Source organism: Polyodon spathula, chromosome 39 (genome assembly GCF_017654505.1).
Source record: "Polyodon spathula isolate WHYD16114869_AA chromosome 39, ASM1765450v1, whole genome shotgun sequence".
Taxonomy (NCBI): domain Eukaryota; kingdom Metazoa; phylum Chordata; class Actinopteri; order Acipenseriformes; family Polyodontidae; genus Polyodon; species Polyodon spathula.
Window position 1 is genome coordinate 1,619,364 of NC_054572.1, and position 13,896 is coordinate 1,633,259.

Here is a 13,896-nt window from a genome sequence, read left to right on the forward strand (position 1 = left end):
ACCCTGGGTGTGAGTTTCCAATCCACAAGCTAAGAACTGCACCAAAAGAAAGCTGATCTCTGGATTGCATGCGTGTGTTTTTTTTTTTTTTTTTTTTTTTCTCACTCCCTGGCTACCTCCTGCACAAGCAGGGCAACACAAGGCTTGCATTTTAACAAACCTGAACGAAAGCCCTAGACCAGATGACCTCAAACCTACAAACAGCTGCCAGGTATTGCATGTGTCCAGTCATGATATTATCAGGCTGTGGTTCCTGTAAAGACAGAAAAGCATGCCTATGCTAATTACACTTTAGCTCATTATGACACTGGCATGCTGTTCTGCGTGTTAAAACAAGCTCTCATTACCACAGACTAGCCCATCGCTCTCAGATCATAATAACCTTATTCCTGAAACCTACGCGTATTAAGCAATGGCTTTACTTTATGTGAACGCAGTACCCAACACCCTCTAAAGATGGAAGCCTCCTTCTCAAAAGCAAAGTGTGAAACTCACCCAGAGAATATTAGCAAGCTGAGGCTACATTTAAATACTGCAATTCCACTTGTGCACATTTCTGAAACACAGGTTCAAATTCATGACTTTATGAAGTCAGCCCTTAGTTGTTTAACTGCCTATGACAAACCAACCCCACCCTGAAACAAACACTGCACAAGGGTCTTTGGCAGCACTCTATCATCATAGTTCAGGATCTAATACGTTTAAACAAATGACCTTGTTAGTCAGCAAGCACAATCTAATCTTAGTGTTGCAACACCACAGTTTTGATGTACGGTATACAGAACAAACAAAGAATATTCAGCAGTGTATACTTTGCATACATCACTCACTGATACCCAACACACTGCATTAGAATTGCAGCATGTCATTAAAGATTATCTTCAAATTACATTTTGTTTTTTGTTCCTCTTATTTTTATGGCGTTTTCAATAGCTCATGTCTTGCTTGTTGTCTGTAGTGTAAGGTGCTTTCACCCGAGTTCAGGTGCGGATCTTTAATTCTGCTTTCCTGTCAGACATGTATAAACCAGGCTAGATCAGCCAGAGCCAGCACTGAGGGAGTACTTTAAGGATCAAGTTTACTTTTGTATTGGGGCAGTGCTCAGCCTTTGCAATAGATGGCGCCAATTCGTAATGCGTTAACCCTTTCTAGTCTTGAATTATTTTTGTTGCACTGAAGAATGCAAAATTAATTTAAAAAAGGAACTACATGTGAACAGCGTATATGTTAACATAAGGTGTTAAGATAAGGCAGGACCTTCAGGACTGAATGGGTTAAACACACTGATCTAGCTTGGGTTACAGATCAATTGAACTAAAAAGGAGTTCCAAAACTGGGATCAAAAGAATCTCAACACGCAAATCACAGCATTTGAAGAACTGTAATAACCTATTGTTGCCTGCAAGAACCACGCAAAACACAAACACCATGAAAGTGCAAAAGGACAACAGCAAGTCAAAGCTTTCCAAGTGTAACTAGAAGCTACTTCATCTGACACAGTGAAAAGGACAAAAGGCACAGCACTATGACTATGTGTATGTACACGGGACTGTGTGTTTACACTTGCCATAAAATCATGACAATTGTTTTTGTGAAACCAGTTGAATGAAAAATGACTGGGTGTGCCTTAATTTAACAAGGAGGTATTGTGTCCCATCTTTCAGTACAAATATCTGACATTAAAAAAGCCTCAAGGTTTGTACCCAATATTTTCCAGTTCTTGTCATTTTACATGATTGCAAACCAGGCTATCAAGCAGCAGAAAACTATTAGGAGATCAGTCTTGCTTTAAAATGGCAGAATAATCTGCCCAACTCTTGCCGAGCACTGGGGAAGCATTCCTGAAGTTCCAGTTCTATAGCACAGTAGAGCACTGTATAGACAAAAGAACAGTACCATATTAATTCTGGAATGTTACCAGCAGAAGTGAATGGATCAGGTTAGTTAGCCAGAGACAACCCAGCATTGAGATTTAAATAACATAGAAAGTTTAAAATATAAAAATGCTGGCAAGCCGATTGCATGACAGCAAGACTATATGAAACTATTCTCCAAATTATTGCGAGGCAGGAATATAACTTCCCCCGATGGTCACCACGCACAACATGTACTTGAATAATGAAATCTTTTGTTCAGTGGTTTCAATTTAGAATAAACAAGAACAGTGGAGGGGGCAGGTTTAACAGAAATCGAACTAGAATTAAAGAAAAAAAATGTGCTTGTGTTTAGATATAGTCTGAAAAGGCATATTACACTGCCGAGTCTGGGAATTCTAGTTTAGTGACTTTATGAAATTACAGAAAGCGAGATTCAACATTGCTGATGGTGGTTTCGAATGAGGAACAGAAATGCATTAAAGCTTAACAGAGCGTACAGTAAATGAACAGAAAAGTTGAATCGAAAGATGAAGTTGTTTAAGAACAACCCTGGGAATGAAGTGCGTAATGTTTTTCAGGGGAAAAAAACCCCCAACAACAAATCATGTACACTAACACAATAAAAAGCTTTGGGAAGTAACTGCTATTGTGTTTGCTCACTAAGGTTTAGAGCTGTAGAGCAGTAAGCAGGATGATTTCTATTTACAGCAGCATTAGGGGGAAAGGTTATCTGCAGTGTGCAGGGATAAACAACTTCCTAGAATATCGGTTCCACTCCTCATAGCAAGACTATAACTTCCCACAATGTCACCATGCACAACTAATAGGAGTCTTATTTCCATTCTTGTTCTGTTGCAAGGTAAAAGGTAGAACCTCACAGAAGCACGAACTAGGTCAGTGGTTCTTAGCAGGTAAAGGAAGACCTACAGAGTATCAAAGTGCAGCATATCTTTTGCAGCTGGATGCTCTTTAAAACACAGCAATCTTTGCGTGCAGGGATGGAATTAAGATGCATAGCTGTTTCATCCATTCCAGGTTTTACTGCAAGCGTGATTAGACAGTGCTTATCTAAAAAGCTCATAGTAAAACTGGGAGTGGATCAAACTGCCATGCAATGGGAGTCTTACTGCCATCCCTTAATGTGTATCCACAATGTTAGCAAAATGTACCTGTTCCAGATGCATTGGTAGACCAGTTAAGCAAAGTAACATCGCAGACAGCAAGAGTTTATATCTTCAGCTTGGACAGTTGTAAAATAATTCCCTTTTCTAAATTAGCTAAACATTGCAAACATTTTGATAAAATGGGTTTTTGATGTGGGGCAATAACAAAGGGATGACTGGGAATCATTTGAAATATTTCCACTACTGATGTCTTTCCCTTAAACCGGAAAATGTGAAGTGCCGCTATCATAATGTTACTCTGTGCCAAGGTATTACAACCGTATCGGATTTAGAAAAAAATAAAATACATCGCGTACCATTTATTTTTTTCATCACGGATTTTTTAAAATAACCCCCTTAATTATTATTTTTTGTTTACTAATTAGCAAAGCGGGTATAGATCATAATTAAACGCTATCCACTGCACAAGTATCATTCGCAATGATTTCTTAAATATATAACAACGATGACACCATCTGCGCAATTCCGTGGAGTGCCTTTGACTCTGATATTAGTATCGTGGATAGCATTCATGAAATATTAATATTATTCATATTAATAAAATAACTATTTTACTTTCCTTTCATAATAATAATAATAATAATAATAAATAAGCTAAGCCAAGTATTTTCCATCAAAAAAAGTAGTTTTTTCAACATAAATAAAATAAAAGTGAACCCAAATTTAGGGGTTTCTCGGGTTTAGAGTGACCAAAGAGCACAATGCCATTATGAACACTTATGTTTTCATATCCAGTACGGTAATACTTGTGGTATAGTATAGGTCCATATCAATATATATATATATATATATATATATATATATATATATATATATATATATATATATAATCTCGATGTTTCGATGTTTTCATGCTCTTGTTGAAACTCTGCTGGTAAAAGTCTGTTGTTTACCTACCTGGACGCAGTTCCAGCTAGCCCCAGAGACACTGCTGATGGTACACTGTATTCCACAAAACGTCCGAGACACGGTGTCCTTTAAAAGCAACCCTCGTCTTTGCGTGGAACACCTTTGTCAGTTTCTCGGTTTCTGATGTGACTCTGTTTCACCTGAGCAGGTAATACTGCATACCACTGACTCGAGCCTGTCTTTCTACACGTCTTCCCGAGAGACCGCTGTGGCCACGCCCACTCGAACAGGTGCAGGCTATCACAAGAATACCTGACTCTTCTCTTCGGGGCCTCGCACATAGACAGATAGACAGCTATATTTCTGTTTTTATTGTTATTGTGTGAAAGGGGAAGAACAACGCATTTTAAACATCCCCGTCAGCGTTTCCATATCAAACCACACGGCCTGCAGTTGATAATCTTGCGTCAATTTAAATCAATTGCTTTACATAGATGTCAATTTGAGATTGCCCAGAGCATGGAATTATACGGTTCCTTTTATTAGATTTTTTGTTTAACTCTTTATTTATCCTGGAAAAGTCCAGTTGAGATTCGAATCTGATCCAGATCTGGTCTATAACAAAGAAGCACACACATGCATTTACATGAGCACAGCCGATAGACTGATATTAGCACACCGCATATTTCTTTATTAAAAGTCGTGTATTCAATAAACAAATGAACAGTTTAAAGGAAATGATACTGAGGACCCTGCGGTAAAGTAAAAGCACAATGTAAGAAGTAAAGGGTGTTATTGTGAATCAGTATGCGGCAATCTGTAAAATAATGTTTATTATTATTCCCTACATACTATTTTCACTCAAAATCCTTTGCTAGTATCAGCGCCCCTTGTGGTAGTGTTGGAAATTACCATATAAGCTTTTTAAAACTTTTTGTGCTTGTTAACTTTCTCCAATGATAGACACAGGAATGAGCCCACATTCTTGATACCATCATTTCATTAACTAAAATGTATAAATAATTAACAATTGTATATATGTTGGTAATACACTAGCACTAATCTTGAGCTACATTACTTCAGGTGACAGAGGGTGATCTTAGATTAGGGTTAATCAGAGTCTGTGAAACCAGGTGTTTGAGACATTCATATCATCTTATAATTAAAATGCAGCGGCCTTACACGTGTCTTTATGCTATGACTGGTTCTCAATTAGTAACTGGCTCACCAAACCTCCCCTCTTATATAAAGCCTGTTTCGTTAATTAAATAAGCTTTGATAGCCATGAAATCCCCTTTAGCTGTTCCAACACAACCCCCTCTAATCTGAGACAACAAACCCTGAATAGAGCGTGTTCTTGTGAAGAAGGGTGCGATCCAGCAAGGGTGACCTGTTTTTTTTTCTCACCTGCCTCACGTTTACCTGTTGTTAGTGTAATAAATGCACACATCATCAATTCACACCTATGTATTTAGTGCATTAAGCAAGCAAACTACCCAGCACTGTTCAGTCTTATTTTATTAACATCATAAATATCACCAGGCATGAGTTCAGTGATTCTTAAAGGCATGGGTGGCTATTGAGAGTTTAATTACATGATACATATTCCACACAACATACGTGCATACAAGTGTTTTACTCTGCAAACAGCACAGCGCCTGAGCTCATCATGCAACGCTGTCGCTAGATTGTCCTTGACAACGACAGCAGTGTGGTTCTAGAGGTACAGTATTTTCCCCAGGGTAAATGCCAATGAGATTGATTTCTGCACCAGCCCAGTCACTAACTAACACCTGGTGTTTGCGGACTAAATCAGCCCCTATGTTGCAGCCTCTTGGTGCTAAAGTCCCATGGTTGGTTTGGTGTTTTTCTCCTAGTATTTCCCAGATACTGGTCCATGCAAATACGGCATGTTGTTAATCTTCTGCATGTCCACATGTCCAAACGGTTTACCTTAGCAAATTCCAGCTGCTGTTACTGTAACTCTAAAACCACACGTTTTCTCAATTCTCATATTTGCTACACCAGTTATACACACATTACATGTGCAAGAAATTGTTTTTCATACAGAACAACAAACTCAGCAGTCAAAATCCTATACCTAAAACCAACCATTCAGTGGCAGATCTTCATCGGTACCTTGCAATCCTATTAAAAAAATGCAGCAGCTTAGTTATAATAACTTAAAGGCTAAGCCACGTAGATCACCAATTGCTTTAGCTTATTCATAACAACCCACTCTGGAAACTGAAGGTTACCATTGGAGCTAAGAGAGTAAATAAAGAAAAGCTGCCGGATAAGAATACAGTTTTGCAGAATCAGTATGATACAGCTTAAATTGCAGCATGTGTGTTTACAGCACTTGGTAATTATAGTAGTAATATTGAAAGCAGGTGACGCTACCTTTTTACAAGCTATTTTTAGCAGCTGGTGGAATGCTTCACTGATAAGTGTTTGAGCCGGTTTTCAAAGTAAACAGAAACTATTGTCTGTAAACAACAAAACCTCTTACTGTTGCAAATCAGTGGTGCCCCACTATAGTGGACCTCATCCAAAATAAAGGAATACCAAAAAGGTTTTCCAGTTAGACTTCAGTTAATCCTGTCAAGGCACTGTACTCCAAATTGTTTGGGGAGTGTGTGTGTTTGCAGCGGTGCCTGTGTTTTATTCAAATGGCAATTATTTTTTTTTGTTTTACTGATGCAATACAAGTAGAAAATCCACAAAACAAAGACTAGGAGTTACCAGAATCAGTACTGGTCAGTTATAAGAGTACCAAAATCTGAGAGAAAGTCAGATGCCTTTAAAACCACACACTGCTCAATCACGTGCATGCTATCTCTGTCGTGGTGCAGTGTGTTGAAATGCAGGCTTTGTGGACTTGCAGCCTAGTGATCCCTGATCTAAATCTAGCTCCAAAGACACATTGCACACCTGGATCCTGACCTATTTGCATATCATTCCAGTTCAAAATGTAGACACACACCCCCCCCCCCCCCCCTGCCCTGGAACAAAGGCATTAACCTTGATGATCCAGAATGGAGTACCCCTGGATTAGGGGCTGGGAGAGAACACTCACTCCAGATTTCAATAAGAGCTAGGTTGCAAAAAAGCTGGTACAATATAGGTCACTAAATCAATGTGTGTGGGTGTGTTATCAAGTCAGTATTTAAAAACAATAATAAAACCAGCAGCCTTATTTTGCCCACAAATATTATGGCTACTTAATACGACAGAGTTCACAATATGCAGTGTTATGTACTGTATACATGCGTATAAGATTCACGTGCCAGTTTCAGGAAAGGAGGGCAAATATGATCTTCACAATGAATAACTTCATCAACTTTTTATTTAATTCTATGCAAAATTCATCCATTCACTATGCTACCATTGCTAAAACAAAATCAGCTAAGATAGACCCCTCTAGATATTATTATATTTAAAAAGGCTTGTTAGGAATCAAACAAAGGCTACTCCAGACGCTGAATTAGAAATGTTTTCTTTCAAGTACAGGTTCACTGTGTTGTACCGGATTCCTTCCATAGTCTCAAAGTGCAGATTAACCTGAGGAAAAGGGAATTGTTTTCTAAACAGTCATTGTGTTTTTGTTTTGCATTCTCCAACCCTGTTCCAGATTGTAGCAATCAACAAGGGTTCCAAAACACTAGCGTTCTACCAGTTAATAATCCTGTAGAACTCCTGTGAAGTATTCCAGTTTACTTACTTACAACTGTGTGTGTGTGTGTGTGTGTGTGTGTATGTTGGTTTACAATTAATTTGCAATACTTGAACCAAACCAGACTATCACAAAAAACAGACCTCAGCAATCAGAGATTAAATATAAATATTTAGAAAAATAAATAAATTAATAAAAAGCACCTGTGTCTGTACTAGTTCACGGTACTGTAAACGAACGGCTTCTCACACTGCCGGTACAAAGCAATGACAAAAAGGTTTCTTACGCAGCAAGCAAGGGAGAACCTGGATTCATTTCTGTATAAACGACTCCTGCTTTAATGCTGGGCTGATTAGCATTCAGGCAACCCACACAAGCTGCTGAAAACATTAGAGTGAACTAGACCGGATTATTAATGAACTTGATGCAGTTGGTCGCAGTTGCAGGGAATATGGCTTGTTCTACCTGTACCCATGTTATCACAGCAGTAAAGTATGTTTAAGCACATTTCTGTACCTTAGATAGTTGATGTTTCTATGGCACTACACTGGTCAGTTGCAGAAAGGTTTGGTTCAGGTTTGCAACATTTTTTGAAAATAATACTCTAACCCCATTGTCCATAATGTGCTGTTTCAAGACAGAAAAAATAAAAAATCAAGTAAATCCAGTACTAGTTAAAATAATGCTACTTATAAACCTTACAAATGGTCCAAGTTTTGAGTTGTTATTATCTCATGGTAAAGCTAACAGCACCGTAGCTTTGTTTCAAGCACCGTAATGTGATTCAGTACAAGAAGCCATGTCTTTACAGTCAACAACAGTTGTTTGGTTAGTAAAAGCATTAATACCCTCGGCAGAGGGCCTTGTCTTTCGTGAAGTGCCCTTAACACAAGGGGCTTATTACACTGACTCTGTTGTCAGACTATTTCATATGTTACCTGTTTAATATCCTGTTACATGTGTTCTCTATCAGTCCCTATCGCAAATAAGCTTTGCAGCCATTTTCAATATTCAAACCGTCTCACTTCTCTGAAGTTCAGCATCCGGAAGCAGCTGTACAACCAGTTAGCAACCATGGTAAATAATGATGGAAGCAGAAGCAGAAGCAGTAATATGCAAGGTCAGGGAACACACACACACAACAGGGTATTTAAACAGGGGTGACATGCATTCAATATTGTGAACACGCACAGGACAGCCTTGACTTTCGTTGTGCTCAGTTATCTAGCTATCCAAGACAAGTGCTTCTCATGCAAACAGTGCAAGTGTAGCTCTCTGCAGTCAAGGTTAGCATGGACACTCCATCGACTGCAGACTCCACCAGTGCCGATCTCAGATTACCGCTGCAAAACTGTATTGTAATTAATACTAAAACGGTGCCAAACTAAGCAGCTGTCTTTAAAAAAAAACTAACAATAAAAAGCAACATTTTGCAATGCTTGAAGTCTAGTGATTGAAACATGTGTTAAAGTAAGCTTGGTAATAAAGTGTATGCTTCAGCACACAGTTCAGAATTGTCATGCCCCCTGAAAAGAGAATGTAAAGCATGGCAGGGAAACTGTAACAGTAAGTTTGTTTTCAATATGGTAACTTCCCATTATTTTGCAATTATAACTATCTTGTAAAAAAAACTTTTCTGAATAAATTACAGCAGACATGCATTCAAGTGTCCAACACCAATCCAACTCAGGGGCAAACTTCCCAGTTAGAGCTTGTTACCACAGAAGGTTATCAGAGTGTCAGTGACTAAGCAAAGGTACATTGTTTTTGTGATAAATTCCTAACATGGTTTAAAACACAATATGTCTGGTTTCAAAGACCTTGACTAGCACCAACAACATACAACCTTATGTTATCTTGGGTAACATAACCCATAATTCATGCTAATTGTGGTCTTTGAAACCAGCCAATACTGTAATAACAATCAGTAATAAAAACAGTAATAGTATATTTTAAAGAGGCAGTCCTGGCTTTGTAACCATGGTGGATTTAGCTTCCTTAACACTGACTAATATCTTTGTTTAGCTTAATTATAACCCCAGAGTGCCGCTGGGACTGTGAGGTAGAGGAAGAGGCCTCCGGGGCAGGGAGCGTCACACTTCTCCGAAGTTAGTGTGCCCGGTCTCCTTGGCGTGATCGCGGGCCTCTGCCTGTCCCACCAAGCCTTTCTGGCACACCATGCAGTGCAGGGAGAAGCGGTTGACGTCTGTAAACTGCCGCTTCCTCCTCGCCTCGTCGGCCAGTTCCAAAGCCTGCGCCAGGATGACATCGTCGCTGGTGGAGAAGATGGTCTGGGCCGGTGCGTCCGAACCGGGCACCACCCTTTGAAGGGGGTCGTAGTGGATCCCATTGTAAATCAACAAGACCCTCTTGCAGAAGCCTGCATCCTCCCCAAAGCGGTCCACCCTGACCGTCTGGGTGTCCACCACACAGATCTCACACTGGTAGAACTTGGACAGGATGGACACCTCGATGGCACCCCCCCAGGTGTCATCCCTCCTGATCCAGTCGCAATACTCCTGGTTGGATTTCCCCAGCACTGCCTCCGAGTAGGAGCTGGGATCGCTGGCGACGATCTGAGCAATCAGGCCCCGCATCTCTGGGGCACAGGAGGGGTCGTAGACACCCCCTTCCACCACGAAGAACACGCTGGTGAAGAGGCAGGAGTTGTCCGCGGGGACCACACGCCTCGCTAGCACAGGAGAGGAATCCTTCGGCAGGCTGGGGGTGGCATTGGACTTCAAAACTCCTACAGGAGGCTGGGGCTTCGGTTTATTCTTCTCTTCTTCGACGATCAAAGTGTCTCCTGCAACACAATTCCAACAAAAGCGTATACATGTACCTAATTTGCAGGCGGTTTTCTAATTCTGCAGGCAGTAGTACTGAAACGAAATGCCATTTATATGTGGACATGTTTGTCCAAGTTTCTTTTCAGCATTACTATACATCCTTTCAATGAAGGTTGTGGATGATTAAATTATTATTATATTTTTGCAATAATTTAGTGAACAATTATTATTTTTAGTTATTCCCCCCCCCCCCCAATTTGGAATGCCTGGATGATTGAATCACCCAAATTATCTGATTCAATTCTAATGCAAACAATGTTGTCTCTTCTCGATTTTCACCTGAAAATCCAGAAAACTTTAAGTAACTTCTTCATACAGAATACAGACTGGCTACTGTGTACTTAGCATTGTTGCAAACTTAATCGTTACTATTGGAACTGAAAACCAGAGAGGGCTAAGCAAACCATTTAGTCTCTATGATGCGCTATGTAACGGATTAAACAAGGGGCAGCACTTCACTCAGCTTCATATGTTTACTAGGGCAGCAGCAGCTGGTTACCTGACTTGATGGGGAAGTCCTGCAGATGGACGTCGCCATTGCTGAGGTCCAGGCTTGATGGGGGGTAGCCGGCCATGATCTTCTGCACCTCGCAGGGGATTCCTGTCAGCTCAGCCACCTTGTCCTTCAGCTCCTGGACACAGGACAGGCTGGTCAGCCCCTGCATGAGGTGAGTCCCGTTCTTGGCCTTGCAACGCAGACGCAGCATCCTCGACACACACAATTCTACCAGGCAAAAATAAAGAAGTGATCAGGATACCGCCAATCGACGCAATTGTTTTCTTTAAAATGCAATTGTTTTTCAAGACTTTCGGGTTAACATTGTCTGCGTAACTGTGGCTTGAGCTGTTTTAGCCTCTGCGATACAAACGTTCTGCTCTCATTGGTCCTCCAGTGGGTTCTAACAGTCAAGTTACAGTCTTTGATGGCAGAATGGGAATTTAAATGTTTACGCTGCGCCACGGCAACTGAACAACATACACAGACACGTTAAAGTTATAACCACAGCAGCGATTTCGTAAGAAGAGAACTTCAGAAATGAGCAATACAAACTGAGCCACGCAACAGGCAAACCCTGTGACAAACGGGCTCCACCCCAGGCTAGCTTAGCATTAACGAAGACCCATTGTCTCTTCTACAATCACTGACAAACTACCCAAAAAACAGACTCAAGGGTTTTGCATTGCCATCACCACAAACTGTGACGGCTTTTGTTTACAAAAATAAATAAACACTGTAAGCTACACTGCATTCTGCTTTACAGGATTTGCAAACGAAGAACTGAAAATGTCTTGGTAATGAAATACTGCTAACATGATATTGACCACTGTTAGGTGTGAATATTCTGATAGTAAGCAGGTCAAGTTTGGATCTATTAGGTAGTTCGAGTGTTTTTTTTTTTTTTTTTTTTTTTTTTTTAACATTTCCTGTTCCTACACCAGTCAGTTGAACTGGACTAGATTTAAAAGTTAACACTAACCCAATCCCCAAAAAATAGGAATTCACGATGAGTACCTCGATTTTGTGAACCAGTACCAAGGCTGTTTATCTGAACAACGATGACTCTCTACGATCTGAATTTAACTATACCATGGAAACATCTAAGCATGATTACTCTTTACAGCAGCACATGAAATACCAAGCATGGCTTTATTATTTCAGCAAACCTCCTCTGCTCCACCCAATACCTGAAAGCACTGTATATACACAACCTGCTTTACATTCTACTAATACTGGTGCAGCTATCCTAGCAAGTGCTTAACCTGTATAGAGAAACAGGACAGAGAGAGGCATCTGCTGATTAGAACTTGAGAACAAAGAACTCTTGATTTTAAAGCTGATGCAGAAAATCGAACTGGTATACATTTCAGAAGCGCCACAACTCGTTCTACACGAAATAATCACAATACAATTACTCAGAGTGGGATACACCCTGCTTAAAAAAATTAAAAAACTAACGCTATCTATTACGCATGGTCTATGACACATTATTACGAACATCATTATCAAAGTGACTAAAGACCTTGTTGGGGTTTCTCAGTTATTACCAGTACAAATTATACTGCCATCACGAACCACGAAATAGAGAGAAGTATTCATGGTTTACTGACACTATCAACTGCTTTGAAGGCTGTAAACAATCCTATAAAATTACTGGTTGTGACATCTGCCTAGTAATTATTATTATTACAGTATATTAATTGTTTCACACGTTTTTAAACACGGCACTTAATCTTGAAAACATGGTGACAGTTAACTGACAAATTATGAAGCGCGCAAAACATACACTAATATATAGGGGAATAGTACTCGGTGGTACATTAACAATGAAATATATACTACATTTACAAAACAATACACAAAAACAGACTAACTCACATTCAAATTATGTCATGTCACACAGGCAGGTGCAATTGTTTTGTGCACGACATCATAAATCCTTAGATTACCAGCACTGAAATAAATAAACATTGATAAGCAAAGCCATATTCACTAAGTTGACAGCGCACAACAAAGCACCCCGCTTAGCTGCTGTTGTCACTTCTGCTGCAAACATGCAAGCGCTCAATTTCACAGACGCTGGCAATGTGAACCCGAGTCTCCGCCACCAGTTATTTTAACACATGTTACATTTAGGGTTAAAATGAAGTTCGTTTTCACCTGCAATCTCTCAAACCCGTCTCTACCGGAGACAATGGCTGCGTTTGCAACGCGCAGACTTTTGAGAGTCAGCGTAGCCTTTGCGTCAAATTACGTAGACCGCAGCCGGAACTGACGGCAGAGCAGCGCAGAGAACCACATGCAGGATTAGTGACCGTGGTAGCGCCACCTGGAATTGGGAGTGCGAATAACACAGAGAAGGAGCTTGTAGAAATCACAGTTACTGTATTGTGAATGACAAGTGCCGGTGTAATTATGCTTTTGCATTTCATTTTCAAACGGGACTAGTAAAACTATGGAAGATGTTCCATGCCAAAATTAAAAATAAATAAATACACGAATAAATAAATAAATGAATGAATAAATAAATAAATACATGTCCATGTATTTATTTATTTCAACATGCATGTATTTATTCCTGTATTTATTTATTTATTTATAATTTTGGAATTGAATATATTCCACGTAAAACCGATATACATAACTTGAATTGCTTAAACATATTCCTAATACAAAATGGTCTTGGGTGACTGACATAAGTGACTTTCTATAATTTATTTACCAGTCTAGTTATAATGGAGCTTCATGGGAACAGTGAAAATATAGTCTTCTGCAATCAGAAAATCGCTCAAGTCAGTCTCCATGTTTGCTCAGTCGGTGCTGTGAATCCTCCCAAAGCTGCCCGAGCTCCGTCTGCACAGACTCCTGACTGCAACGCAGACTTTCTAACGCGAACGCAGCCACAGGCTCGTTACCGTCTCAGTGTGTGCGCCGACCTGTGACGTCTACGCATAGTTACTTA

The 13,896-nt window shown here is 39.9% G+C and overlaps 2 protein-coding genes across 3 annotated transcripts in view; both read right to left on the bottom strand.

The window, feature by feature from the left end:
* The window catches only part of LOC121304771 (specifically androgen-regulated gene protein-like), a 9,036-nt gene extending 4,895 nt beyond the window's left edge, over positions 1 to 4,141 (bottom strand). The window contains exon 1 of the mRNA XM_041236159.1: positions 3,959 to 4,141. The gene's annotated coding sequence lies outside the window, so the exon portion shown is untranslated. The remainder of the gene's footprint in view (positions 1 to 3,958) is intronic.
* A 1,251-nt stretch (positions 4,142 to 5,392) lies between these two features.
* Positions 5,393 to 13,178, bottom strand: LOC121304733 (ubiquitin thioesterase OTU1-like). 2 transcript variants are annotated; one of them, XM_041236095.1, is made up of 3 exons: positions 13,095 to 13,178; positions 10,935 to 11,159; positions 5,393 to 10,392 (listed from the first exon to the last, which is right to left on the bottom strand). In XM_041236095.1, the coding sequence occupies exons 2-3, from the start codon at positions 11,140 to 11,142 to the stop codon at positions 9,680 to 9,682; spliced, it is 921 nt and encodes a 306-aa protein (XP_041092029.1). In that variant the 5' UTR covers positions 11,143 to 11,159; positions 13,095 to 13,178; the 3' UTR covers positions 5,393 to 9,679. The 2 variants fall into 2 exon arrangements, with proteins under 2 accessions (XP_041092029.1, XP_041092028.1); XM_041236094.1 differs by lacking the exon at positions 13,095 to 13,178 and adding an exon at positions 12,813 to 13,033.
* Between the last annotated feature and the right edge of the window lie 718 nt (positions 13,179 to 13,896).

Coding starts and splice junctions, on each gene's coding strand:
- LOC121304733 (XM_041236095.1), bottom strand. CDS start 11,142: ATGCTGCGTCTGCGTTGCAAGGCCAAGAACGGGACTCACCTCATGCAG. Junction 10,393..10,934: donor GGACTTCCCCATCAAGTCAG/GTAACCAGCTGC, acceptor ATTGTGTTGCAG/GAGACACTTTGATCGTCGAA.